The sequence below is a fragment of the Larus michahellis genome, chromosome 3 (genome assembly GCF_964199755.1).
Source record: "Larus michahellis chromosome 3, bLarMic1.1, whole genome shotgun sequence".
NCBI classification, from domain to species: Eukaryota; Metazoa; Chordata; class Aves; order Charadriiformes; family Laridae; genus Larus; species Larus michahellis.
This window is the reverse complement of record NC_133898.1, coordinates 127980089-128007786: the sequence shown is the minus strand read 5'-3', so window position 1 is coordinate 128007786 and position 27698 is coordinate 127980089. Positions and strand designations below refer to the sequence as shown.

At 49.6% G+C, this 27698-nt stretch overlaps 2 protein-coding genes and 1 long non-coding RNA gene across 4 annotated transcripts; 1 reads left to right on the top strand and 2 right to left on the bottom strand.

Moving 5' to 3' along the window:
- Positions 1–2188: 2188 nt before the first annotated feature.
- Positions 2189–6051, top strand: LOC141740156 (antimicrobial peptide THP2-like). Of its 2 annotated transcripts, XM_074578383.1 has the most exons (4): positions 2189–2590; positions 3874–3952; positions 4635–4755; positions 5468–6051. In XM_074578383.1, the coding sequence occupies exons 2-4, from the start codon at positions 3895–3897 to the stop codon at positions 5490–5492; spliced, it is 204 nt and encodes a 67-aa protein (XP_074434484.1). In that variant the 5' UTR covers positions 2189–2590; positions 3874–3894; the 3' UTR covers positions 5493–6051. The 2 variants fall into 2 exon arrangements, with proteins under 2 accessions (XP_074434484.1, XP_074434485.1); XM_074578384.1 differs by lacking the exon at positions 5468–6051 and having other exon boundaries at positions 4635–4759.
- Positions 6052–17503: 11452 nt separating this feature from the next.
- On the bottom strand, positions 17504–18963 carry LOC141740154 (ostricacin-2-like). Its single transcript, XM_074578382.1, has 3 exons — positions 18890–18963; positions 18006–18093; positions 17504–17634 (listed from the first exon to the last, which is right to left on the bottom strand). Exons 2-3 carry the CDS (start codon positions 18061–18063, stop codon positions 17504–17506), a joined length of 189 nt encoding a protein of 62 aa, XP_074434483.1. The 5' UTR covers positions 18064–18093; positions 18890–18963.
- A 6402-nt stretch (positions 18964–25365) lies between these two features.
- On the bottom strand, positions 25366–27494 carry LOC141740155 (uncharacterized). Its single transcript, XR_012585899.1, has 4 exons — positions 27426–27494; positions 27009–27096; positions 26110–26236; positions 25366–25581 (listed from the first exon to the last, which is right to left on the bottom strand). It is a non-coding gene; the product is annotated as an uncharacterized LOC141740155 (long non-coding RNA).
- Positions 27495–27698: the final 204 nt, after the last annotated feature.

The following is a 27698-nucleotide window of genomic DNA, read 5'->3' as shown; positions in this document are numbered from 1 at the left end:
TTGTTTCTGTTATTTTTCATCCCTCCAATGTGCACCTCTGGGAAGAGTGTGGCTCCATCTTCTCTATAACTACGACTAGGTAGTTTTGAACAGCAATTAGATGACCCTTAGCCATGCCTTCTCCAAGCTGAACAAAGATGAGTCCTTCAGCCTCTCCTCAAAGGGCTGATCCCCCAGTCCAAACTCTCCAGGTTTACAGAAGAAAGAAATGTTAAGTACACTATGCAGGTGGTGTAGCCCATACATTGGTTCACGCCTCACTGGGCACTGGAATACCTTTAAAGCAAAACTTCTAGTTCACTTTCCTCCTACGGAATCTAGTTTGCACACATGGAAACCCCTCTACAAACCAAACCAGCAGGGGACCATCAGGAGGTTACTTCAAAACTGCACTAATGCAATTGTAGACTTCGCTCCGGATCATAGAATCATACAATCATAGGGTTGGAAGGGACCTCTGGAGATCATCCCGTCCAACCCCCTGCCAGAGCAGAGTCACCCAGAGCAGGTTGCACAGGAACGCGTCCAGGTGGGATGTCTCCAGAGACGGAGACTCCACCACCTCTCTGGGCAGCCTGTGCCAGTGCTCCGCCACCCTCACAGGAAAGAAGTTCCTCCTCATGTTTAGGTGGAACTTCCTATGGTCAAGTTTGTGCCCGTTACCCCTTGTCCTGTCCCTGGGCACCACTGAGAAGAGCCTGGCCCCATCCTCCTGACACCCACCCTTTCAGTATTTACAAGTGTTGATAAGATCCCCCCTCAGCCGTCTTTTTTCCAGACTGAAGAGACCCAAATCGCTCAACCTTTCTTCATAAGAGAGGTGTTCCAGTCCCCTCATCATCTTGGTAGCCCTTTGCTGTCCCCTCTCCAGCAGTTCCCTGTCCCTCTTGAACCGGGGAGCCCAGACTTGGACACAGTGCTCCAGGTGCGGCCTCACCAAGGCAGAGTAGAGGGGGAGGATGACCTCTCTCGACCTGCTCTTCTCTTCTTGATGCCACACTCTTCTGGATGCAGCCCAGGATGCCATTGGCCTTCTTGGCCATGACGGCACATTGCTGGCTCATGGTCATCCTGTTGTCCACCAGGACTCCCAGGTCTCTCTCCACTGAGCTGCTCTCCAGCAGGTCAGCCCCCAACCTGTACTGGTGAGTGGGGTTATTCCTCCCCAGGTGCAGCACCCTACACTTGCCCTTATTGAATTTCATAAGGTTCCTCTTTGCCCAACTCTCCAGCCTGTCCAGGTCTCTCTGGATGGCGGCACAGCCTTCTGGTGTGTCAGCCACCCCCCCAGCTTTGTGTCATTGGCGAACTTGCTGAGGGTGCACTCTATCCCCTCATCCAGGCCATTGATGAATATATTGAAGAGGACTGGACCCAGTACTGACCCCTGGAGAACACCAGGGGATACCACTCTAGAAATGTCTGCGCTCACCCGTGGACAAAAAGGCAAGGGAAATCTTAGGAATTGAGAGGGAAAAAAGGGAGTTGAAAACAAAAGAGTAAGTATGATTAGGCACCATGGAAATCCAAGATGCTTTTTGGACATTGCATGAAATTCTAGCCAGCCTATTCCCAAAAGGGTATAATAGAACTGAAAAAATAAGATAAATATACACAGAAATGATCCACTGAAATATCTGGGTCCATTTGAGGATTTATCTGACAGACGTGGTTGACAGAATCCCCCTTTTCATTGTGGGATAATAGACAGCCAAGCAGGAGGGTAAGAAAAGACCACAGCACCCGTAGTGATGTGGGGGGGTGAAAATGGAACATGAATCCTCACCTAAGGCGTAATAAATATATTTGTGGAATTATCAGCTGAAGCTCCTGTGGAGGCCAGAAGCGCAAGAAGATCAGCTGGAGTCACAGAAATATGCTCAATAAGGAGCTCTGCAGACTGAGGGTCCAGAGACTGGCTGTGGCACTGGATTTCCCAAAATTGATGTATTTCCCATCAGCTGAAAGGGTGTACAGGGAGGTAACCACAATGCACCCACCCTATTTCTGTACATTTTATACTCTTAGGCATCCTTAGTGGCCACTGGCCACTAAGTCAATGAACACTTGTTTCAGTTTCATATATAGGTTCTGTGTTCTTATAGTCTGCATTTACGGAACAAAAATAAAGTAACTGGGAGTGCAGAGAAGCGCGCAGATGTTTTGTATTGCAATGGAATATGTTGCACCTAAGCAGGAAAAGTTCAACGTACGTCCCAAGATGTTTGACACATACCACAGTGGCTTAACGTATCTTACACAAACCGGAGTGTCACAAGAGGTATTGCATGAATAACCTGGGATTTTTCAGAAGAAAAGCTTCAAGAGGTTCAGAGGGGAACCCTGCTTTTTCACTGAGAAATGAAAAGCAACTTGATTCTAGTTGGATTAGAAGTCATACAAAAAAAAAAAAAAAAAAGAGGTAATTTTTTGATTGGCTGAACGTGTACTTGCTGAGAAGGGAAAGCAAGTTGTCCCCCCCCATAAGGAACACGTTATAAAAGAGGCTCTCAGCCCCACAGCCAAAACTATCTGGAGGAAAGGGACCAAGAGCAGGTCTTGTTTGGCGTCTGGGCTCACCTGATACCTGGTAACTCCCCATTTTTTTTCGGTCTTTCTTTCAATATCTCCTGTTGTCTTTTCTTTAAAAAACAGAAACAAACAAAAAAAACCCCACACAAACAAGCAATCAAAAAAAAAAAACAACCCCCAAACCTCTGCATTATTAACCTAAATTTGTAAATTTGTAGGTTATTAAAGAAGGTTAACCTACGTTTTCCAGAAATTGCACAGGTTGAATAAGTAGTTCCAATATGTGCTAATACCTAGAAAAGTTTGATAAAAATACTCTGCTTACTAACTCCCAGGAAAAAATCTGACTGGGTCAGGTTACTTGAGAGAGGTTTGTGGTCCAGAGAAATTGGTGGTCTCTTTGATGGAAACCAGTATATATATTTTTTATCTATGTCTCTATGTTAATAACTTTACTTCATTTTCAGAACTGTTGAATTTGCCTACTTGTTTCTCCTGATATTTTCAAGCATATAGAAATTTGTGTAAACTTCTAATACTAATTTCAAAGCTGTTTTGGGCCACCCTCTACCATTCCATTTGCAGAAATATGACGTTTCAGCACAACCTAATTTCCCTTCCTTGCTTAAAAGAATGTAATTTGTGACAGATCAGAAGATCCTAATGCCAAGATATATGACATTTACTGCCTCTTCTTTATCCGTGAGGTCTCTTCTAGGCTGTCTTAGCCCCGTGTGATTATATTAGTTCAATTATTAGCTCTTTCAATTAAGGCGTTACATGTTTGCTTTTCAAATGTCATTTGTCAAATTTCAATTTGGGAACTGACTTGGCTTGTACATTTCCATTCTAGAACTGCTGCCTGTAGACTAAGACTGAAGATTTTGAGCAAGTTGATTTTAGCTATTATTTCTGGATAAATTTTAACATTGCAAAATGAACATTTTTTTTTCCTGAAGTTTGTAAGTTTGACTGTATATTCACCTCATTCTGCTTAGTGCTGTTTATTTATTAGATAAAACATTTAACTAAAAATAAAGTTATGATTGCATTTTAGCTAAGGACTATTTGCAAAATGTAAAAGAAATCCAAACAATCAAGCTATTAAAATAACTTAACGATCACATAACCTGAAAGCATGGTGCCCCTTATATATTTACTTTTCCCAGAAATGCTCACAGCAGCCGTGATGTCATATGGGTCTTACTAGTTATCTTTGAAACTTCGAAGAAAAATGCAATATAAATGACATTTTGATTAACACAGTATTTGTATGGTTCAGAAGACTGTAAATCCCAGGGACTGCCTGTCATATGTTATTCGTGCTCCTTTTTCCCACAGTGGCACAGCAAATCCGCAGTCATGAAGATCCTTTACCTGCTCTTTTCTCTCCTCTTCTTGGCACTCCAGGTTTCTCCAGGTAAGATGGAAAAGAGATGCTAGAAGGCGATTTTTGTGCACCTGAAGTAAACTTCCCAGCAGATTTTAACTACTGCTGGTTAAAATTGCTAGAAACTGGGCAGGAGTTAGTGATATAGCTCAGTGCCTGTGCTCCCCCATGAAAACTCTTTCAAAGGTGGAGAAGATATGACTTTTGAAGAAAAGTGATTTTTCAATTCTAGTGTCTTCCTAAAAAGATTGGGCTAAATGTTCTGGTGTTAGGCACCAGAGATGGTATCTGTGGTGGCCATGATCTCTGGGTAACAACACACTCAGTGGTGCATATGCAGATGAAAATGAAGCCTGGCCAACTATTTTGGGATGGGAGCCAGTATTAAAGCCTCTGGACCTGTGACCCTTTTCTGTAAGGTAAAGGACAATGAGTCAGGAGGTCTGTATCATTCTCCACCTGGGCTTTAAGGCCATACATTTAGATGCAGTGTGAGCTAAGGGTCCCAGCTCTCCAAGGTGTAGACCTGCTTTGTCACCTCACCTCTTACATGGCCTTTCAACACGGCCAAATCCAGGCAACCATCCTGAAGGCAAGTGGGTGGTGAAGGCAGCTTGACAAATGGGAAACCCTGCTAGCATTACAACTGCATTGTCCTGCCCTGCAGAATGAGAGGGAAGGAAATTATTTTTTTTTGTTGTTATTGTTGCAGGTTTGTCTTCACCCCAGCGGGACATGTTTTTCTGTAGAAGTGGGTCCTGTTACTTTGGAAGATGTCCCCCCCCTCTGACTAAAGTTGGGAGATGTTTTGGATTTCGATCCTGCTGCAAAGCGTAAGTTTGATGTTCACCAAGGCTTAGCTGCAGTATGAGCAGACAAATTGATTTTGCCTGTGTCCTTAATCCCAAGGTGCTATTGAATGTTCAGATTGGATATAAGAAAAAAAACCAAACTATTATGCCATGAGGACAGTCAAGCTTTGAAGTAGGTTGAGCTCCACGATGGTCTTTTTCTTGAGATGTGCACCATGATCTGCCCCAGCAAGAAAGATAACGTACGGTGGGAGATGTCTTGTGCTGTCCCAGCTCTGTTTGACAGCTCCTTTACAGCTCCTACGCCAGAGCGAAGTATCAGGGTTTGGTATTGGCAGAAGCGGGCTGCTGTGCTGTATGGGGAACAGAGGGGAATTCAATTACATTGAGGGTGAACACAGATCTCTGAGTGTAGTCTAATGTGTGCAAAAAGGGGCCCAGTGTTGTAAAAAGAAAGTATCACGTGAAAGGTAGACTTCTGTTTTCACTCAGGAATTAACGCATTCACCCCAAAATCAAGTTATATAAATTTAATTCCCTGCTTTTCCTGAAGCAATAGGAAAACACTCCTCTTACTCACAGGTATGAATGCACAGGTCTGTCCCAGCATGACTATACATGACACTAGGTATTTTGGAAAGTACTTATACCCAAGAGGAAAATAAGCATGGACTGAGGGTAAGTAGGGGAGGAATACAAGCACAGAGAGAATCTGAATATTTTTTTATTTTAGTTTGTACAGGCCATGGAATCAATAAAAACTTCATGGATTGTCCATTCAAGAGCGATGAACATTTCTTCTAAACCTAGGAATTTGCTTTGAATCCCCTTACTGTGAAAACCACCGGATCCTGCTACAAAGCCTCATGCACCTTTCATTTTCAGTGCAAAAAGCTTTATGATGTAGAGTAAATCCAAATGTATTCTGCATTGCTTTCCCTCCTTTTGAATAAATTGTTGCTCAGCATTCACATCACTGGAACATGGGTGTCTGTTTCTTGGGCTGAGGGCGATGATCCTACCTGGGTTTTGACACACAAACGTAACTAGTGCCACAATTATCTAAACAGTGCAGCAATTTATGACAGTTCTTTTCTCTCCATAAGTTGTTTGTCCTGTAATTTCACAGCAACGGATGTAAGTTTTTTTTATTTTTTTCCACCTGTTCCTCTGAGAGGATGCACAAAAGATAGTAGGTGGGGAATAGCTTATCCTAGTCACTCCTCATTAGCTCCTCTCCCACGTGGCACACTTCCTTCAGTTCTCTGTCTAGCCACAACTGTGTCTGCAGTCACTCACATTAGTCAGAGGAACTGAATCGCCACAGATGTGTTGCATGGAGTATATATTGTGGAAGATACGGTATACATACTTCACAGGTCACATCATAATTGGTTCTGAAATATTTCTTCTTGTCTCAGCCCCTCTCTTCCCTTCTGCAGTTCTGCCTGAACTTGTCCAAATGCTTAATACTCCCTTGAGTGGCACCGTTTGGCAAAGTAACGTTTTATGGTTACATCTGGAAATGAAGTGCACCCCATGGAAGTGAAGGACGGGAAACACCATTATTTCTCAACATGGCAGGAGTTAGTGGGTAGCTGGCCACCAACTGTTGAGGTTTCTCTGCAATCCGAAAGCTGAAATTCCTTGTTGATGCTTTTCAGGCCTTGACCTTCACCTTGAAAAAGGGTTCTGGCTTCAGTATACAGGATGCAGTGCGAACAGGGCACTGGAAACCAGTCTGCAGCGGGACTGGTGCTTTTGCTGTGGAGCAGTCACTGACGTGTGTCAGGCAGGACGATGTGTCTCCAGGGCTTTACTCCCACACATGACGAGCAAGTCAGGTGTGTTGTAGAGGAGGTTCACAGCCAAGTTAGGATAAGATAAACATGGAACAGCCTGGAAATCAAGTGAAATGGAGGAGGTGTTTGTCAGAATACCCTGAGGGCATCACAAATTCTGGGTGTAGACAGACTGAGAAACAGTGCAAAAACAGTGCACGCTGCAGTCTTCAGTGGTCGGAGGTGGTGGGAATAGAAAAGGGTCAAATGTACCATTTCCCAGTGCTTAATTAATACCCTTTTGACTTGCCACACACTGCATCTCTGTGTCTGCTTATAATTCATATTTATGTTCTGCTTAATATCACATTTGAAACAACGGCAGTGTATTTATCCAAGTATCTAACATATCATCACCTCTGCTCCGCTCTGGTGAGACCCCCCTACAGTACTGCCTCCAGCTCTGGGGTCCCCAACATAAGAAGGACATGGAGCTGTTGGAGTGAGTCCAGAGGAGGCTGCGAAGATGATCTGGGGGCTGGAGCCGCCCTGCTATGAGGACAGGCTGAGAGTTGGGGTTGTTCAGCCTGGAGAAGAGAAGGCTCCAGGAAGACCTTATTGTAGCCTTTCAGTACTTAACGAAGACCTACAGGAAAGCTGGGGAGGGACTCTTTGTCAGGGAGTGCAGTGATAGGATGAGGGGTAATGGCTGTACACCTCGCTGATCTGCCTACCTGGTTTAAACCTGGAGCTGCCTTATTGCTGTGAAGCCAGACTTCCCTGGTGGAACAGCCTGGACTCACTGCTCCCCAACAAATATTTTGGTCACACACAGACCCGTGCACCAACGAACATGCATGTTCACCTGCAGCTGCAGCATAGCTTCACGTGTTGGTTTGTAGAAGGGCTGAGCTTAGTGCTCGATATCAGAGAGCAGCAGGGCTGGTCTCGTATGGTCTCTAGATGGGAAAAAAGGAGAAGGCATGTCTTCCCCAGAAATCAGGAAATTTTAAGATATAGGTTACCCTCAGCAAGCTTGCAGATGACATCAAACTGGGAGGAGTGGTTGATACACCAGGGAGTTTTGTTGCCACCCAGAGAGATGTCAACAGGATAGGGAAATGGGCTGACAGGAACCTCATGAAGTTCAACATGGGAAGTGCAATGTCCTGCACCTGGGGAGGAACAGCCCCACACCCCAATAAATGTTGGGGGCCACTCAACTGAAAAGCAGGTTGGGAGAAAAGGACCTGGGTGTCCTGGTGGACACCAAGCTGAACATAAGCCAGCAATGGGCCCTTGCAGCAAAGAAAGCTATCCTGAAGGTATCCTGTGCTGCATTAGACCAAGTATTGCCAGAAGGATGAAGGAGGTGATCCTTTCTCTCTACTCAGTGCTTGTGAGGCCACACCTGGAGTACTGTGTCCAGTTCTGGGGTCCCCAGTCCAAAAGAGACATGGACATACTGGAGAGAGGCCAACAAAGAAGAAGTCCAAGGGCAATGAAGAAAGATTTCAAGACCCTGGGACGGCTGGTCAAGGGATCGGGAGCGCAAGTTGTGTTCTCGTCTATTCCCCCAGTTGCGGGGAATGATGAGGGGCTAAATAGAAGGACCCAGCAGATCAATGCCTGGCTTCGAGCTTGGTGCTGCCGGCAGGACTTTGGGTTCTTTGATCATGGCCTGATCTACAAAAAGCCTGGCCTGCTGGTAACAGGCAGGAATACCTTGACCTCCAGGGGAAAAAGGGTTCTAGGACAAGAGTTATTGGGGCTCATTGAGAGGGCTTTAAACTAGATCTGAAGGGGGGTGGGGATGGTACTGGGCTTGCTGGTGAGGTGCCAGGGTGTAGTTGCTCAGCGCTCGTGGGCCAGTGTGCCAGTATTTCTGAAAGCCAGAAGGCACACCACATCTCAAGGGTCAAAACTACACACACAACTCCCTCTCTGAAATGCTTATACACCAATGCACGCAGCATGGGGAATAAGCAGGAAGAGCTGGAGGTCTGTGTGCGGTTGCGGGGCCATGATCTCATTGCAATTACTGAGACGTGGTGGGACAACTCGCATGACTGGAATGCTGTCATGGATGGCTATGTCCTTTTCAGGAAAGACAGACCAGCAAGGCGTGGTGGTGGAATTGCACTCTATGTGAGAGAGCATTTGGAATGCATCGAGCTCTCACTAGGGGCGGATGAAGAGCGGGTTGAGAGCTTATGGGTGAGGATTAAGGGACAGGCAAATATGAGGGACACTGTTGTGGGTGTTTATTACAGGCCACCTGATCAGGATGGGGAGACTGATGAGGCTTTCTACAGACAACTGAAGGTAGCCTCGCAAGCGCAGGCCCTGGTTCTCATGGGGGACTTCAATCACCCCGATATCTGCTGGGAAGACCACACAGCCAGGCATGCACAGTCCAGGAGGCTCCTCCAGTGCATTGATGACAACTTTTTGACACAGGTGGTACAGGAGCCAACAAGGAGAGGAGCACTTCTAGACCTGGTACTGACAAACACAGAGGGATTGGTGGAGGACATTAAGGTTGGGGGCACCCTAGGTTGTAGTGATCATGAAATGATTGAGTTCAGGATCATGGGTACTATCCACAAAACAACAACAAGAAGTAAAATTACAACCTTGGATTTCAGGAGGGCTAACTTCGACCTCTTCAAGAAACTGCTTGGAGAGATCCCGTGGGCTAGGGCTCTGGAAGGCAAAGGGGCTCAAGAAAGCTGGTTGATATTCAAAGACCACTTCCTCCAAGCTCAGGATCGGTGCATCCCTAAGAGAAAGAAATCGGCCAAGGGACGCAGGAGACCTGCATGGTTGAGCAGGGAGCTTCAGAAAAAGCTCAAGTGGAAGAAGGAAGTTTATAATAAGTGGAAGAAGGGACTGACCCCTTGGGAGGATTACAAGAATGCCACCAGAGCGTGCAGGGATGAAACAAGGAAAGCCAAGGCCGCCTTGGAATTAGACCTGGCTAGGGACATCAAGCACAACAAAAAGAGCTTCTACAAGTATATTGGAAGCAAAAGGAAGACCAGAGAAGTTGTAGGCCCACTGCTGAATGAGGCAGGAGTCATGGTGACGGAGGATGTGGAGAAGGCAGAGTTACTGAATGCCTTCTTTGCTTCGGTCTTTTCTGCTCGGCCCACCCCTCAGGAGTCCCAGGCATTGAATAAAGTAACAGGGAAAGAAGACGACTTCCCTTGGGTTGAGGAGGAGCGAGTGAGGGACCAATTAGATCATCTAGATATTCACAAGTCCATGGGCCCTGATGGGATGCACCCGAGAGTGCTGAGGGAGCTGGCAGAAGTCATTGCTGGGCCGCTCTCCATCATCTTTGAAAAGTCCTGGAGAACAGGCGAGGTGCCTGGGGACTGGAGGAAAGCCAATGTCACTCCAGTCTTCAAGAAAGGCAAGAAGGAGGAGCCGGGGAACTACAGGCCGGTCAGCCTCACCTCCATCCCTGGAAAGATGATGGAACAGCTCGTTCTGGGTGTCATCTCAAGGCATGTGGAGGAAAGGAAAGCTATCAGAAGTACTCAGCATGGATTCACCAAGGGGAAATCATGTCTGACTAATCTGATAGCCTTCTACGATGGCATGACTAGATGGATAGATGAGGGGAGGGCGGTAGATGTGGTCTACCTTGACTTAAGCAAGGCGTTTGACACGGTCTCCCACAGCATCCTCATAGGGAAGCTTAGGAAGTGTGGGTTAGATGAATGGACAGTGGGGTGGATAGAAAACTGGTTGAAAGATAGAGCTCAGAGGGTTGTGATTAGGGGCACAGTGTCTAATTGGAGACCAGTGACGAGTGGTGTTCCCCAGGGGTCAGTACTGGGTCCAGTCCTCTTCAACATATTCATCAATGACCTGGATGAGGGGATAGAGTGCGCCCTCAGCAAGTTTGCTGATGACACCAAGCTGGGTGGGGTGGCTGACACACCGGAAGGCTGTGCCGCCATACAGAGAGACCTGGACAGGTTGGAGATCTGGGCAGAGAGAAACCTTATGAAGTTCAACAAGGGCAAGTGTAGGGTGCTGCACCTGGGAAGGAACAACCCCATGCACCAGTACAGGTTGGGTGCTGACCTGCTGGAGAGCAGCTCTGTGGAAAGAGACCTGGGAGTCCTGGTGGACAACAGGATGACCATGAGTCAGCAATGTGCCCTTGTGGCCAAGAAGGCCAATGGCATCCTGGGATGCATCAAGAAGAGCGTGGCCAGCAGGTCGAGGGAGGTCATCCTCCCCCTCTACTCTGCCTTGGTGAGGCCGCACCTGGAGTACTGTGTCCAGTTCTGGGCTCCCCGGTTCAAGAGGGACAGGGAACTGCTGGAAAGGGTGCAGCAGAGGGCTACAAAGATGATTGGGGGACTGGAACACCTCTCTTATGAGGAAAGGCTGAGGGATTTGGGTCTTTTCAGTCTGGAAAAAAGACGGCTGAGGGGTGACCTTATCAATGCTTATAAATACTTAAAGGGTGGGTGTCAGGAGGATGGGGCCAGGCTCTTTTCAGTGGTGCCCGGGGACAGGACAAGAGGCAATGGGCACAAACTTGAACATAGGAAGTTCCACCTAAACATGAGGAGGAACTTCTTTACCCTGAGGGTGACAGAGCACTGGAACAGGCTGCCCAGAGAGGTGGTGGAGTCTCCAACTCTGGAGACATTCAAAACCCGCCTGGACATGTTCCTGTGTAACCTGCTCTAGGTGACCCTGCTCTGGCAGGGGGGTTGGACTAGATGATCTCCAGAGGTCCCTTCCAACCCTATGATTCTATGATTCTATGATTCTATGAAAGGGTGCCCAGGATGATGAAGGAACGGGAGCATCTCTCCTATGAGGAAAGGCTGAGAGAGTTGGGACTGTTCAGCCTGGAGAAGAGAAAGCTCCACAGGGATATTATCAATATATACAAATACCTGAAGGGAGAGTGTAAAAAGGACAGAGCCAGGCTCCGTTCAGTGGTGCCAGTGCCAGGACCAGATGCCATGTGACAAGAGTCTCCATCATAAAGTCATAGAATCATAGAATCATAGTGTTGGAAGGGACCTCTGGAGGTCATCTAGTCCAACCCCCTTGCCAGAGCAGGGTCACCTAGAGCAGGTTACACATCCTTGGAGGTATTTAAAAGACAGCTGGACACAGTTCTCATCAACCAGCGCTGGGTGGCCAGCTTGAGAAGGGGGTTAGAACCAGATGACCTCCAGAGGTCCCCTCCAGCCCCCCAGTCTGTGATTTTGTGAAACTACATGTCTTTATTGAAGCTGGGAAAAGCAGCGTCTTCCCAAACACCACCAGTACCGCGACAGGACATCGCCAGCCCATGAGCACCCAGCAGGAGCAACGCCTCCAGTCCTGCTGTCACATCACCTGGGGATGGCAGAAGCAGGGATGGGAAAGGACATCAACAGTCAGTTCAAGGAGCCAGAAGCGAGGGGGATGTCCTGCTCAGAAAGTCCAGGGATTCATCACCATTTCCTGCATAAAGAAAGCACAATATGTGGTCACTGATATTTATTTCTTATGTTCCTTCTTTGTCATCCTGCAGTCTCTCTGCCACTGCTATTGTAAGGACCCGTAGGGAATTACTGGACAACCCCTCCTCAGAAAACCTCCATACCTTATTGCAGACGACTTGGACCTGTGCATTCCTTAGTAGTTGCAGCCTTGAACCCAAGGCTCTTCAGAAACCTTAAGGAGAAAGTCCTGTGCCCCACACTACGCAAAGATCAAACTTCACTTTCCAACAGCATGGGAAAGTCTTCATGAGAGGCCCCAGTCTGGTCTCATGGGAAGATGCTGGCTGATTCTGGGCTTCCTCAGCCCCACGCAGACCAGGTTCAAGCATCTTTACCAAGGGACTTTAACCCTCCTTCCCTGGCCTCTGCGTCTCCACATGAATTCAGGAGGGTGTTATCCAGCAGTGTGGATGTAAAAAGAACAGTAGATCTATTTTGTCCAAGAAAGCACAGGGTCAATTCCCCAATGTTTGACTTTATAACTTACCTTTTGCAGCAAACCATAAATGTTGAACACCTTCCAAAGATGTGATGAGGGTGATAGCATGTCAAAAAATTACAGAATCCCCCTTCTTGCTTACATTGACCTTCATTTCCTGGAGCCAGAGATGCACCTGTACAGAGAAACAGTTGAAAGGAAGAGATTTGGGAGAATATTCTGTAATTCCAGAGGGACTGGCACTCCACTAGGAATTCAACCCACTTTGTGGGCCAAGTATTAAAATGACCACAATTGGACCTTCAATATCAAGTTAACTACCTAGAAGGACTATCAGCTAAAGCCCGGAGGCACACGTATCCCTGGCTGTTTGTGGTACAAAGGGATAACTTCCATCCTCCCTCTGTCCCTGCAGAAGGAGCAGCTCTTCCATAAAGCCTTGGCTAGCTCCTCCAGCCTGGAGTAAAGGGCTTTGACATCTCAGAATCACACACATCTAAGGATCCTCAAAAGGTACCAGATATCTGTGATTAGACAACAGACTTGCCCATCCATTTTTTGGGTGAGCAGAATAGGCTGCATAGGCTGAGACTGCAGCGACTGCAATGGGAGTTCATCCAGAGACACGCGCCAGAGCAGCACCTAAATGCCCAGGGTGGAGCCCAGAGCTCAGTCCCTCACAAACCCACAGAAGAAGCCAAGCTCTTATTCCTGGATGGCTTGCTTTACACCAGCTTCTCTACCCTCAGAGGAAGGGGCATTGTGAGAGCCTCCTTTGGAATATCTTATTGCATGACCTTCCATGCTGGAGCAAAGCTACAAAACCATTCTTTCCTTTAAGCATCTGTAAAAAATATGGTCACTTCCTGGGACATGGAAGACCTCATTAATGGGAGCGCACACCTGACTCATCTCCCCTCTTTCCTTCTCACCTGCAGCACCCTGGACCAACAGGAGGAAGAAGGGGAAGAGCAGGTACAGGATCTTCATGGCTGACACCTGGCCCAGGTCTTCACAGGGATACAGAAGGGAGACACCAAGGCAACAAGGACATGGGGAACCCCAGATGGTGTAGAAGCCTGGTCACTGTGTTATATCAAACTGCAGATGTGTTATCCTGAAAAAAGAAGATGTTGTTGTTTTCTGTAGCCAATTCACAAGAACAATGGCTATTGTGCAATTTCATGAACAGCCTGCCAACAGTTCAGGAAATTTCAGGGAAGGCAGTACCTAAACACATATTTCATTTTATCTTCCTTATGCTTTCTCCCAAGCACAGACTGTAGATCTTATGTCTGGTGGTTCATGCTGTTTTAAGTAAAAAAGCAGCTGGTGCTACTTTAGAGAATGCAGTCAGAAAACTTACCTTTGGAAGTACCTTGGGCCTTACCCATGGCACACTTGTCTCTGAAACAGACCTAAATATGTTTCTAGGGAGATGGAATCAAAGGGATAGGCTAGGTGTGCTTTCATGTGTGCTCATCAGATAAGGGTTATGCCTAGTGTCTGTGCTCTCTCGCTTCTTCATCTCCTTACCAAAGGCCAAAGTAGACAAGGTTTGCATGTTTTGGAGATGTTTGTGACAATGCTGAATGCAAAGGCAATGGTAAAGCTACGGACACAAAATGATTCTGTGCAGCAGCTCCCCAGGGGAGGAAAGAAGGCAGACAAGTGTCTCAGTGGCCAAAGAAGTCAGGAAAACGCAACCTTTCAAGTGAACTGAAGGCTGAAGGAACGGAAAGTATCTGTACTGCTGCATGTAATGGGGCTCCTCCCTTTAAGTTATAGAATTCCCATTTCCCCAGAATACAAGATCCTGGTGTTCTTCAAACACCACAGAAACTTTCCAGGCTCTCCTGCACTGGGGAAGCCCTGGATCCAGCTTCAGCAGATCTCAAGCTCTAATAGGAAGGAATTCATCTTTTCAATTTACTTTTTTGTTCCTAGAAAGCTCAGATGACATCATTTTGTGAACAGATATACCCAACAGGTTGTCATTTAGATGGTTCCACTATGATGGAATTGAAAAGAGGGACTGAATGGGTGGCCAACCTGAAAGAGACCCCATAGTTACTTGCCTGACGAGGAAAGGTCTTGGTCTTCAGGCAACAACAAACGCACCAGGAATCACTTGCTTCCAGATGCCTTTGGGGTCAAGGAATACCGCATTGCCAGAAACACCCTGGTTTTATACCACTGCTGATGGGTAAGACGTCCTTATTCCTATGGCCACATCTCTCCTTGGCCAATCCGAAAGTGACCTATCTACATGGGGATGGTGATGTTACACCTCACCCCTCCCTGTGGCAATGGGAGAGGCCGAGGTGCTTGCTGGGGGCCGTTGCAATCTTCACCGTTATCTTCATGCAACACCTCTTGTGACACCCCATGGCACATGAGCTGCAGTGGCTTGGCAGGAACTGCCTGGACGTTGCCTGCTGTAGACAGCAGCAACCAGTCTGAAAAAAACAGGTTTCCCTCCTTTTCTCCTCCAATTTGACAAAAAACATGAGGGGTATTATAAACCTTCTTACCTTTTGAAATTATAAGAGTGGCTTTATATCTGCTTTTATTTGCAGTTTTATCAGATGTTTTGGAAATAACATTGATTGCTGCATGCATTTATGAGCTGATGTTCAAATGCACACATAGAATCATAGAATCACAGAATTGCCTAGGTTGGAAGGGATCTTTCGGGTCATGTATCAACATCTCCAGTTCACTGCTTCCATGTAAGTCTTATCATATCCTGGGTAACAGAAAATATCATTTATCCATTGACCTTTCTCCTTTTCTTGCTGCTTTTCCTCTACCTCTACTATATTAAACTCATGGGGTGACTTTCCACAATACCATCAGTCTTGTTCAAGATGTTCTGGGCAAAGCGGTCCATGGCACAGTGGAACAGCTTCATGCTGATAGAGATAAAGGGTGTTCGTGGTGACTGTTAAATGTTCGGTTCAATGATGCATGAACGAACATGAAGGAAATGATGCTGGTAAATCAGTGGGAACCCGCTGTGCAAGATACAGGGCCTGGAGAGCAGGGTGGGAGATGCTGATGGGCAGGAGGAAAGACTCTAGCTGACGTAGACACAGTTCTTGGGGCCGTACAGATCCTCATTCACTCCTGCAACCCTCACACAGGAATTTTTGTCACAGGAGACTGAGCTGCTCTGAATCCAGCAGGGACCTTCAGCTTCGGGACTGGGGCAGAGATGCCCTGGGAGCAAATGCGGGTGTCAGCCCTGTGGCTCTGAGAGGGGCTGCACACTCAGCAGGGAAGCAGAAGGTAGGGAAGTCAGGGTTGGAGTGCTGAGGGTGATCTGCCTCCTTGGAATAGAAAGAATTCGGTAGAACAGCCAGGGTCACTAGTCGCTGACATAGTCATATGTGCATGGAACACACGTGTATTTAACTATACAGGGCAGAGGTCTGCACTTGCAGAAGGGTTGAGGTCAATGATTGTTGACGGATAACAGCGTTGCAATCCCAGTTTGGCAGAGAGGAGAAGGCATAGAGGAGAAAGCAAAGAGGAGGAGATACCCTGCTTTCTCCCTGCTAGGCTACACTTCTGGACTTTTCCTAGTTGTGGTCCATGGGAACCATTGGAGAGGGCACCTTGAGGAGGAGCTGGACAGCCAGTCTGGGAGACCTACTTCCCTCCAAGGCCGGTAAAGGTCTCCCTGGAGTCCCTCTGTGGGACCAGGCCCCCCCAAGAGAGCTGTGTCAGGGACAGAGGCTGTGGGGCAGGTGGAGGGGTTGGTGCTGTGCCAGCAGTGGAGGGACCTGAGTGGGGACTGCTCTGCAACTCACAGCCCCATTGCAGATGAGGGAGGTGGAGATGTGGTGGAACCTCTGGGGACTCTGGGATGGGTTGGGTGGGCAGCCTTGCCCATGCCCAATCAAGGGACACACCACCCAGCACAGCCCTGCACACGAATCCTGGGAGGGATTCCCATGGCTGTCAGGGGCAAGGGACAGCTGTGACCGGCAGGAGCAGGACAGGCCTCCCACTTCCCAGGAGGGACCATCCGTAGAGCACCTCCATCACACCCACAGCAAAGCCCTTGGCCCAGCAGGGACCGGCAGGATCAGTGTCAACACGCCACTGCCAGTTAAGAGCACCCCAGGGACAGCCATGCTTGTGACCCCCAGCATGTCCCGGTGCTTCTCCTGACACCAACCCACCACCACCACCAGAGCCAGCAGGCACAAAACACCCTCCACCACAACAGAAGAGCCACACGTCCCACACGCTGCAATGCCAAACTGCTCATCTTTATTCAAGCCGGGAAAAGCAGCCTCTGCCCCAACAGCACCAGGTCTGTGACGGGATGGCTCTGGCCCACGAGCACCCGGGCATCAAGCAGGAGCAGCGCTTCCACTCCTGCTGCCACAGCACCTGGGGACGGCAGAGGCAGGGAGGGGAGAGGACATCAGGAGATGGGTCCAGGAGCCAGAAGCAAGGGGGACGTCCAGCTTGCAGAGTTCAAGGTCTCAACCCCAGATTCTGTATGAAGAAAGGAGACGAGCACATCACCTGTTGTAACTTACTTTTCCCTTCCTCCCACCCTTTCACACCTCCCCTGCAAGGACAAGACAGGTCTATGGTGCAAGAGCATCAGGCTCCACGGAGGTGAGGTTCCGTCCTTATTGCACACACTTTGGACCTGTGTTGTCTTAGTGCTGGCAGCCCTGACTCCAAGCCTATCCAGATGCAGCAAAAGCAGGATCGTGTGCTCGATACTGTCCAAGGACAGTGCGTGCTTTGCTCTTGGCTGGCTTGGGAGAGCCCTCTGCAAAGCCTGAATGAGTGTCGCGGCACTGAAGGAGCGTTGGCGGGTGCTGTCTGATTGTGGGCTCCGCCAGCCCCATTCAAGGCAGCTCCAAGGACCTTTCCTTTCCTCCCCTGTCCTCTGCCTTGGAGTGTGTATAGTACTGAGTAATTAGCCAAACATCGGCACTTAAACACAACAGCAACACTTTCTGCCATCACAGTAGCATTTCCAGTTCCAAAACTTACTTTTTGCAGCAAAAGAAAAACCTTGAACATTTCCCATTGACGATAAAGGGGAAAGGGCAGTTCAGAAATCCACAGAAGCCTTTTTGTCGTTGACATTCTTTCTTATTTCCTGGAGCCAGGGAGGACCCTGCACAGTGAAAGAGGTCAAATAAAGTGAGGTTGGGATAACTGTTAAAAATGTGCCTCGTTCCAGAGAGGCTAATGCTGCCCCTCAAGCTATCTCCCATGTGCACTGAGCACCAAACCAAACATCTTTACCTCTCCACTGTAGGTTTTCTTTTCTGCAGCAGTGTGTGTGGGTGTGGGGAAAGCCACCAGGGAAGACCAGTGTAAGGTCCAGGAGGTGCTGTGCTGGCTTTTCGGCTGCCTGGCCATTCATCAGAGCCAGTCCCTCCCAAATGTTATCTATATCTGACAAATCTGGTCCCTTCCCAGGACATGGAGGATCCTGCTGATGGGGATTCACACCTCACCCTGTCTCCCCTCTTCCCCTCTCACCTGCAGCACCCTGGACCAAGAGAAGGAAGAATGGGAAGAGCAGGTACAGGATCCGCATGGCTGATGCCTATCCCAAGTCTTCACAGGGCTGCAGAGAAGACACATCGAGACAACAACGGTGAGCCAAAATGCAGAAGCTCAATCTCCAACAAAAAGAGATAATAATGAGTCTTAGCATTGCAATTTCATGGGTATCCTGGGAGCATTTCAGGAAGCACCAGCCTGTTGGATTATCTGGAGTTTATTTCATTGTCTTCTTCACAGGTCTTCATGATGGTTTCCTCAAAACATGAACTGGAGGATTCATGCTTAGTTTACCAGTAGGGCATTCCCTTCAGCCTCTTCTTAATCGAATGCCAGAACAAAGAAGGATTACACATCTGGAGATGCTTGTGCCAACACTCAGTGCCCTGGCAATAGCCAAACCAGGGTCAAGAATTTAGGGAAATGCTTGTACCTGGAGATGCCATGCCAGACCAGCCGGTGCTCTCCGTCACCTCAGCCAGTGCAAAGCTGGCTGCCCAAAACACCCTCCCCAATCCCCTCTGCTTCCCTGGGCTCAGAAGAGGTCTCCCAGCTTGACTTGGGAGTGCCCATCTGCAACTCAAGACCATTTCCAGGCTTCACAGCAAAGAATCTGCTGCAGCATTAAGGCACCTTTACAGACTCTCTTGTACTTAGGAAAATCTGGTTCCATCTTCCACATGCTCTGGGCTCTTAAAACTCCTACAAAGGTTTTTATTCCCTTTCCCAGGCAGCTCTGATGCTTGTTTACATTCAGAGACACTCCCAACATTTTGTCATTTTGACGGTTCCAGGAAGATGGGCTTGCACAGAAAGGCTGAATGGGTGGCCAGCCTGGAAGAGGCTCTGCAGTCACCTACCTGATGAAGGTGTTGGTTCAGAACGCACCAAGGCAGCAACAGGCTGTAACAACCCAACCAGGGGTCACTTGCACGCAGAAATAGGGAGTATCCCTTTGTTCAAACCCCCCTAGTTTTACGCTGTTTCCAGTGGGTGGGACATGTGCTTTTTCTTGCAAGCCATATCTCCCCTTGGCCAATGAGAAAGCGACCCATCTGTGTGGGGACAATGGGGTTGCACCTTATCCCTCTCTGAAGCAATGAGAGAGGCTGAGGTGCCTCCTGGGGGCTGTTGCAATCTTCACCGTTATCCTCATGCAACAGCTCTTGTGACACCCCACCTCACAGCAGGCACACGGGCTGTGGTGGCTTGCTGAAAAATCTTTGGGATGTACAAAGTAACTGGTTGGTGCAAACACCAACCAGCACTAGCCTGGTCCCAAAAGAAAGGAGTCCTTCTTTGTCTCTTCTCATCAGATTGAATACTCAGCTAGCATGTGATGTGCAAGAACATGTGAAATATTGAAAATCTTCCCACCTCTAGACACTGCAAGAACCTTTTCTTCTGGAACAAGATGTCTGTGCACCTGACATGTCAAAGGTGATAAGCATGACACTATCTCCCTACTGTCTGTTCAGAGAAAGTGAGAGGAACACCAGGGTACTCGTTAAGGTCTGTAAACCAGGTGATCCAACAAATCTGTGTCTCCTCCTAAAGCCATGCAAGGTGAAGAAATATAAGATGGACGTAGCCATCGCTTGTGAAGCCAATGCGTTTGATGCCCTTCTTGCAATCGAGAAAAGGGCAAGTGTAGGGTGCTGCACCTGGGGAGGAATAACCCCACGCACCAGTACAGGCTGGGGGGCTGACCTGCTGGAGAGCAGCTCAGTGGAAAGAGACCTGGGAGTCCTGGTGGACAACAGGATGACCATGGGTCAGCAAGGTGCCCTTGTGGCCAAGAAGGCCAATGGATGCTGGGGGGCATCAAGAAGAGCGTGACCATCAGGTCGAGGGAGTCATCCTCCCCCTGTACTCCGCCTTGGTGAGGCCACACCTGGAGTGGTTGGTCCAGTTCTTCTGGGCTCCCCGGTTCAAGAGGGACAGGGAACTGCTGGAGAGGGGTCAGCAAAGGGCTACCAAGATGATGAGGGGACTGGAACATCTCCCCTATGAAGAAAGGCTGAAGGATTTGGGTCTCTTCAGTCTGGAAAAAAGACGGCCGAGGCGGGACCTTATCAACACTTATAAATACTGAAAGGGTGGGTGTCAGGAGGATGGGGCCAGGCTCTTTTCAGTGGTGCCCAGGGACAGGACAAGGGGTAACGGGCACAGACTTGACCATAAGAAGTTCCATCTCAACATGAGGTGGAACTTCTTTCCTGTGAGGGTGGCGGAGCACTGGCACAGCCTGCCCAGAGAGGTGGTGGAGTCTCCGTCTCTGGAGACATTCCAACCCCACCTGGACGCGTTCCTGTGCCACCTGCTCTAAGGTGACCCTGCTCTGGCAGGGGGTTGGACGGGATGATCTCCAGCAGTCCCTTCCAACCCTATGATCCTATGATTCTATGATTTTATGTAAAGTGGCTGCTCTTTTTGGGCAGGAGGGCTCTGTGCTGCATGCCCAACTTGGCAACTGCCTCCCAAGGTGTATGGAAGAGCAATCTGGTCGCCCCAACTCCAAGGGGTTACCTGCTGGGGATTTTGGCTGTGGAGCCTGGCCTCTCAGCCTTTTCCCCTCACACGCCATTGAGATTTCAAGACACGGTGGCAAGACAACAATCATGAAAAAGTGGAAGATGGCTTCTGCATGCTTAGCAGAAGAAGAGGGCCCAGTGCCAGAAGGCTGGTCTTGGATTTTACTGGGAGAGCTTCTTGAAGAGAAGCAGGAGAAGTTCCGTTTTGTGGCAGAGCAGCAGCCTGGTGCTGGTTACTAATGAACAGGGATGCAGTGCATGTGTGTGTGCGTGTGTCCCAAGAAGCGTCCAGCAAACCACAGCACCAAGCGGTTCTTACACAAGGCAAGATGACACAAGACCCATGGCTGAAGGCCTGGGAAGCCTTCTCAGAGGTGTCAGAACAGGGAAGCGATGCTTCTTTTTCTCTGGCAGGGGGAGAAGCAGGAAAAGGAGCTTTTGAGATGGACATTTTGAGGTACCAGCAACTCCAGCCTGGCCTCTGTGTCCTCATCCTCCTCATGCTCCAGGGAGCAGAAGGTAAGATCTGAATGAATTAAGTGTCTGTAAAAATGGAGGATTTATCTGATACTACAGTGAAGCTGCCCAGTAGATAATGAGGTTTCCCTATAGACATGATGCAGATGAAGGAAGGCAGAAACCCGACTTTTGGGTACAGATATTTATTTTCCTCCAGTGAGATCATGAGTCACGTGTGACTTCTCCTGGTTGCTGTGGCATCCCCCCGGGGTCTCTCACACCCCGTTTCTTTAAGGAAATGTTCCTGCGGTGGGTTCTGCAACTGGGACCAGAGCTGGGACCTTGTAACAAAGCTCTTGTGCTCCACAAATAAGGATTTGCTACCTTCTCCGAACCTCCTGGCTCTTGCCTTTCTGAGTCAGCAGTACTGGGCACGGCAGCCCAATCACAAACGGGGAGAGGAGGGAGGGGGGAGGACATCACGAGATGGGTCCAGGAGCCAGAAGCGAGGGGGACGTCCTGCTTGCAGAGTTCAGGGTCTCAACCCCAGACGCTGTATGAAGAAAGGAGATGAGCACGTCACCTGTTGTAACTCACTTTTCCCTTCCTCCCACTCTCTCCCACCTCCTCTCCTGTGACAAACAAGTGCAGGGGGATAAGACAACCTCACAGATGTAAACTCCAGCCATTCCAGTTGGCTTGCCCTGTGCTCTCCGTAGTGTTGGCAGCCTTGGCTCCAAGGCTCTTTAGAGACATCAAGAGGAGAGTCCTGTGCCTCACACTACCCAAGGGACAGCCTTCTCATTTGGACAACAAGGCTGAGCTTTCTGTATTGTCAGTGGGCAAGCCTCCATGGGGCTGAAAGAGGGCGGGGAGGCACTGGCTGACCTTGGGCTCCTTCAGCACCAACAGCAGACAGGTCCAAACCCACAAGGACTTTTCCCTTCTTTCCCTGGCTTTTCCCTCTGGGCATGAATGCACAAAGCTGCCAACCAGGAGCTGGCTTGAAAGACAATAATAACTATATAAATAGAGGCAAACTGTTTCCAGAACTTACCTTTTGCAGCAGTGCCTGAATGTTGAACAAACTCCCACGAATCTATAGGGGAAACGGCATCCCCCAAAAACACAGAATCCCCCTTGTCGTCTGCATCATTTTGCACTTCCTGGTGCCATGGAAGGTCATGAACAGAGAAACTATTAGAACATTGATCTGGTCTAGCGGCATGTGGTTGCAGAAAGTCTGACACTCCCCGTGCATTTCAGGCCAATAAATGGGCTCAGCTTCAACCTCACCATAACCACAGCTTCAATGGCAACGTGTCTCACCCAGAAGGACTCTCTCACTCTCAAGTGGGTGCACACAAGAACAGACTGTGGGAAGGACCAAACTGAGGCTGAGTAAGAGTCACGCTGACTCCCCAGCTTTGTGTCCACCGCTGCCTTGAGCAGCAGAGTTGGCAAGCGGGGCACTTCTCCCATTCGACATCCCCGTCCTGGCAGTACCCGACCTTTGACTGACTTCTGATGGAAAGCCCTTGCCCAGCCCTTGCAGGGGTCATGGCTCGGGACAATAGTGCTTTGGGACACTCAGGTTCAATGCTACTGGACAGCATGAGCAGTGTATCCTGGAGGGTTCTAAGCTAAAGACCTGGTGTCTAGCTGTCTCTGGCCGTAGGGCTGCAGAAGGCTGTGCCGTGGCCTCCAGCCACCCTCTAAGTTGTTAACCTCCACCAGAAATTCTCAGCTAAGTCACACAGTACCGGGATGGATTGGAGGTCTAAGAGGTCAAAGGGCCCTCAAACTGTACTGCATATCACGCTCAGAAAACTCTGCCCCGGAGTGCCCACATTTTGGACACCTAGGATGGTCTGTGTAGCCTGTGCCTACAGTGACTTCAGGAGTAGCTCATCCAGAGACACCTCCCAGAGCGGCAGCAAATCTCGGGAGTTGGAGCCCAGGGCTGATTCCCTCCCTAAACCTCAGAAGAAACAAAGTCCTTTCTTTGGGCTGGATTCCTCTATACGCACTGCAAATGGTAACAGCCATAACCACACCCAGATGTATGCCATTACATAGGAGCTCTGAGACAACTGCAAAAACGTTCCCCTCCTTGTCTTTGGCAAAAGTGTTCACTTCCCAGGACAAGGAGGTTCCTACTGATGGGGACTCACACCTCACGCCATCTCCCTTCTCGCCCTCTCACCTGCAGCACCCTGGATCAACACGAGGAAGAATGGGAAGAGCAGGGACAGGATCTTCATGGCTGACACCTGGCCTGGGTCTTCACAGGGCTGCAGAAAAGGATAGACTAAATCTCCTGGGGATGACAGCACACAGTAATATTCCAAACTGCAGAGGGGCTATCTCAAGTAACGGAGGGTGATGTCTTCTGTGGCCTGTTCCTAAGGATGTCTGTCAGATACGCACCTTTTGGATATCCTGGGAGCAGCTGGGGAAGCATTGGCCTGTGTGGCAATCCAGTTGATGTTTTTCCGTCGTCTTATTTCTCACTTTTCTCTTTGTATTTTCTTAGAGGACACATGGGAGAAGTAATGCCTGACTACTGCACAATTAAGCAAAGCAACCTTCAAAGACACGTGGAGAAGGCAAACAGAATATCTTCCCTCGGAAGGAGTCATCCCTCAGGCCTTTTGCATCCAAGACTCAACTCTTGAGGAGAGCTACACTTCTGGAGAGACAGAGAAAAAGGGGAGACAAGATGGACTTTCAGAGGCAGTTACGCATTGCTAGTGCATTTGGTTTTGCACTTCCGCCTCTCCTTACCCAAGGGCTAAAGCAGAGAAGGTTTACATATCAGGAGGTCTTCGTGCCAACACTCAACGCAATGCCAATAGTCAAACCGGGGTCAAGGACTGACCCAGGTTCTGGAGTTGAGGGAAATGTATGTACCGGGGGGTGCCCGGCACTTGGTGAGGGAGGCCCCTGCTGACCAGTACGGTCAGTACAAAGCCACCTTCCAAGTGAGTGTAAGCCTGAAAGGCTGGGAAATCTCTGCACTGCTGCTTGAATCGCATCTCCCTGCTTTGTCCAGGACAGTCCCCATGCACACCACAACATGAGGTCTCAGGAACCTTCCTCATGTTTCAAGACACATTTCCAATCCTTCTTGCAGTCAGGAAACCCAGTTTCACTTTCAGCGTGTTCTGGGCTCTGACAACCACTGACTCACCCAGACAATCAGTCATCTGACGCATGACAGACAACAGAAAAGGCCATGTATTGTAGATAAAAGACAGTCTTTCTCTGTTTGAGACATTGTGGGCCAAGAAGTTCCTGCGGGAGTGGAACAAGTTCTCCCTACAGAAGTGAAAGGTGCTCAAGGGGAATGCTGCTGGCTCGATATAATGAGAGGTGAGCACAGGGGGAGGAAAGGCCATGGCAGGCAGGGATGACCTGAACATGCCTCACCACATTGCCCCGATCAGAAAAACAATGGCAGAGAAGGTTTTGCCTTCTTGGCAGGGAAAGGCACCACCAAACACTCAAGGTGAGTAGTTGCACCCACATGCGCGAGTTTGTAGACACAGGCGGGTATGGAACCACCCAGGGAACCTAAAGCATGAGGTTTGCTTCTGCAGACAGGTAGGGGTCACTGCCTTTGATGGAGCAGAGCCTTTGATGGAGAAGAGCATTGTCATCGCAGATTGCCTCCAGCCGGGCAGAGAGAAGAAGTCAACCTGCTTACTCCCTGTGGGACTATAAATTTGGACATTTCAGGGCCATAGTGAATAGGACACAGTTCACAGGTCACCTGGAGCCGGACCTGCATGACCTCCTCCTCCTCCTCCTGCCTGCTGAGACAAGTAGTGGTGCAGCGCATCTCCCACATGGCCCACAGCCAGGAGGGCTGCAGCATGCTGGAGCAGGACAAGGAGGAACATCAGGGCCTCTAGGGCTGGTTGGGAGGGCGTCCCTGGCCATGCCCAACCAAGGGACGCACCACCCAGCACAGCCCTGCACATGAATCCTGTGAGGGATTCCCATGGCTGTCAGGGGCAAGGGACAGCTGTGACCGGCAGGAGCAGGACAGGCCTCCCACTTCCCAGGAGGGACCATCCGTAGAGCACCTCCATCACACCCACAGCAAAGCCCTTGGCCCAGCAGGGACTGGCAGGACCAGTGTCAACACGCCACTGCCAGTTAAGAGCACCCCAGGGACAGCCATGCTTGTGACCCCCAACAAGTCCCGGTGCTTCTCCTGACACCACCCCACCACCACCACCAGAGCCAGCAGGCACAAAACACCCTCCACCACAACAGAATAGCCACACGTCCCACACACTGCAATGCCAAACTGCTCATCTTTATTCAAGCCGGGAAAAGCAGCCTCTGCCCCAACAGCACCAGGTCTGTGACGGGATGGCTCTGGCCCACGAGCACCCGGGCATCAAGCAGGAGCAGCGCTTCCACTCCTGCTGTCACAGCACCTGGGGACGGCAGAGGCAGGGAGGGGAGAGGACATCAGGAGATGGGTCCAGGAGCCAGAAGCGAAGGGGACGTCCTGCTTGCAGAGTTCAGGGTCTCAAACCCAGAAGCTGTATGAAGAAAGGAGATGAGCACATCACCTCTTGTAACTTACTTTTCCCTTCCTCGCACCCTTTCACACCTCCCCTGCAAGGACAAGACAGGTCTATGGTGCAAGAGCATCAGGCTCCACGGAGGTGAGGTTCCGTCCTTATTGCACACACTTTGGACCTGTGTTGTCTTAGTGCTGGCAGCCCTGACTCCACGTCTATCCAGATGCAGCAAAAGCAGGATCGTGTGCTCGATACTGTCCAAGGACAGTGCATGCTTTGCTCTTGGCTGGCTTGGGAGAGCCCTCTACAAAGCCTGAATGAGTGTCGCGGCACTGAAGGAGCGTTGGGGGGTGCTGGGTGTGCCACGGTTCATGCAGTCCCACAGCAGGCAGGACCAGACCTTCAAGGGCTTTTCCCTTCCTTCTTGGGCCTCTCCCACAAAGCAGAAATGCAGGAGAGAATTTACCAGGCATTGGCTAGAAAGACATTTGTAACGGATATTTTTTTGGAGAAAAAAGGAAACTCTTTCCCTACTCAGGACCTTACCCTTTGCAGCAGCGTTGAAATCCGGAACATCTCCCAAAAGGTCTTGAAGGGTATGGGCAATGCCCATAAGTGCACTGTCCCCCTGTTATTCTGCATTGAATTGCGCTTCTTGTTTCCATGGGGAATGCTACACAAAACATTAAAGGGATAATCTGGTCCAGCAGCACGTGGTTGCAGAAATGCTCACACCCCCCATGCATTTCAGGCCAATAAATGGGCTCAGCTTCAAGCTCACCATAGCCACAGCTTCAATGGCAACATGGCTCACCCAGAAGGACTCGTTCACACCAGCGTGGGTGCACACAAGGACAGACCGTGGGGAGGAACAGCATGAGGTCGAGGAAAAGCCATGGTGGCTCCCCAGCTTCATGTCCACCACTGCCTGGACCAGCAGAGCTGGCAAGCAGAGCACTGCCTGCGGCCCAATTCCCTGTCCTGGCTGCACCCTTGCCTTGGAGTCACTTCTGATGGAAAGTCCTTGCCCAGCCCTTGCAGGGATCGTGCCTTGGGGCAATGAGGTGTTGGGACACGCTGCTGAGACGGCACTAGACCAGAAGGGACCACTTTGTGCCGCGGGCAACCCACAGAGCCAACAACCCCCTGGGGCTCTCCCATCCCTGCACAGCTCAAAAGATCCTCCAGGGACACCCAAAGAGGAACAGCTGGGTGCAGGGCTGGAACCTGAAAGGAAACCCCTTGCTGACGCACAGAAGAAGCCAGGATTCTGTTGCCAAGAGCTCGCTCTACCATGTGCTCTTGGAAGGGCATGTGGAAAATGCCTTCTCCTCCATCCCCGCTAACCTTTGCATCACTGCAAGTGACGTGGAGACTTTGCGGCACACGGGAAACCCCTCTGATGGGCACTCACCCCTCCCCCACCTCCCTTCTTTCCCTCTCACCTGCAGCACCCTGGATCAACAGGAGGAAGATGGAGAAGAGCAGGTACAGGATCTTCATGGCTGACACCTGTCCCGGGTCTGGACGGGGCTGCGGAGGGGGACACCGCGGCAATAAGGACATGGAGGACCCAGGTGGTGCAGAAGCCTGGGCACTCTGCCCAGGATACTAAACTGCAGAGAGCCTACCTCCAACTCAAGCAGATGGTGTTCCCTCTACCTTTGGCTTAAGAACAATTCTGAGCTCCGTACCACTCTGCATGTCTTGCAATGATTCTTTTTTCCCAGACATCTCTGGTGGCCTAATTACATGCATGGATACTTCCAGCAGCTGGCCATGCAGATGAGTCTCGAGTGATGGGAATTGAACAGAGGAGCTGAATGGTCACTTTTCCAGAAAGAGAGCCAGCAATTACCTACCTGATGAAGGTCTTGCTGTTCAGGCAGTAAGAACCCAACAGGAATCGCTGGCGTCCAGCTGCCCTGGGGTGCAAGGAGTACTGTTTTGGCTCAAACGCCTGGGTTTTATACCATTGCTGGGGGGTGGGACGTGCGCTTATTCCTGCTGACCCATCTCCCCTTGGCCAATGAGAAAGCGACCCAGCTGTGTGGGGACGATCCCTCTCTGAAGCAATGGGAGAGGCTGAGGTGCCTCCTGGGGGCTGTTGCAATCTTCACCGTTATCCTCATGCA

What these genes read in the sequence shown, in the direction of transcription:
- LOC141740154 (XM_074578382.1), bottom strand. Translation starts at nt 18,063, where the DNA reads ATGCGGATCCTGTACCTGCTCTTCCCATTCTTCCTTCTCTTGGTCCAG. An exon ending in CTTGGTCCAGGGTGCTGCAG is followed by an intron (nt 17,635 to 18,005) that starts GTGAGAGGGGAA and finishes TTCACTGTGCAG; the next exon opens with GGTCCTCCCTGGCTCCAGGA.
- LOC141740156 (XM_074578383.1), top strand. Translation starts at nt 3,895, where the DNA reads ATGAAGATCCTTTACCTGCTCTTTTCTCTCCTCTTCTTGGCACTCCAG. An exon ending in GGCACTCCAGGTTTCTCCAG is followed by an intron (nt 3,953 to 4,634) that starts GTAAGATGGAAA and finishes TTATTGTTGCAG; the next exon opens with GTTTGTCTTCACCCCAGCGG. An exon ending in TTTCGATCCTGCTGCAAAGC is followed by an intron (nt 4,756 to 5,467) that starts GTAAGTTTGATG and finishes TTTTTATTTTAG; the next exon opens with TTTGTACAGGCCATGGAATC.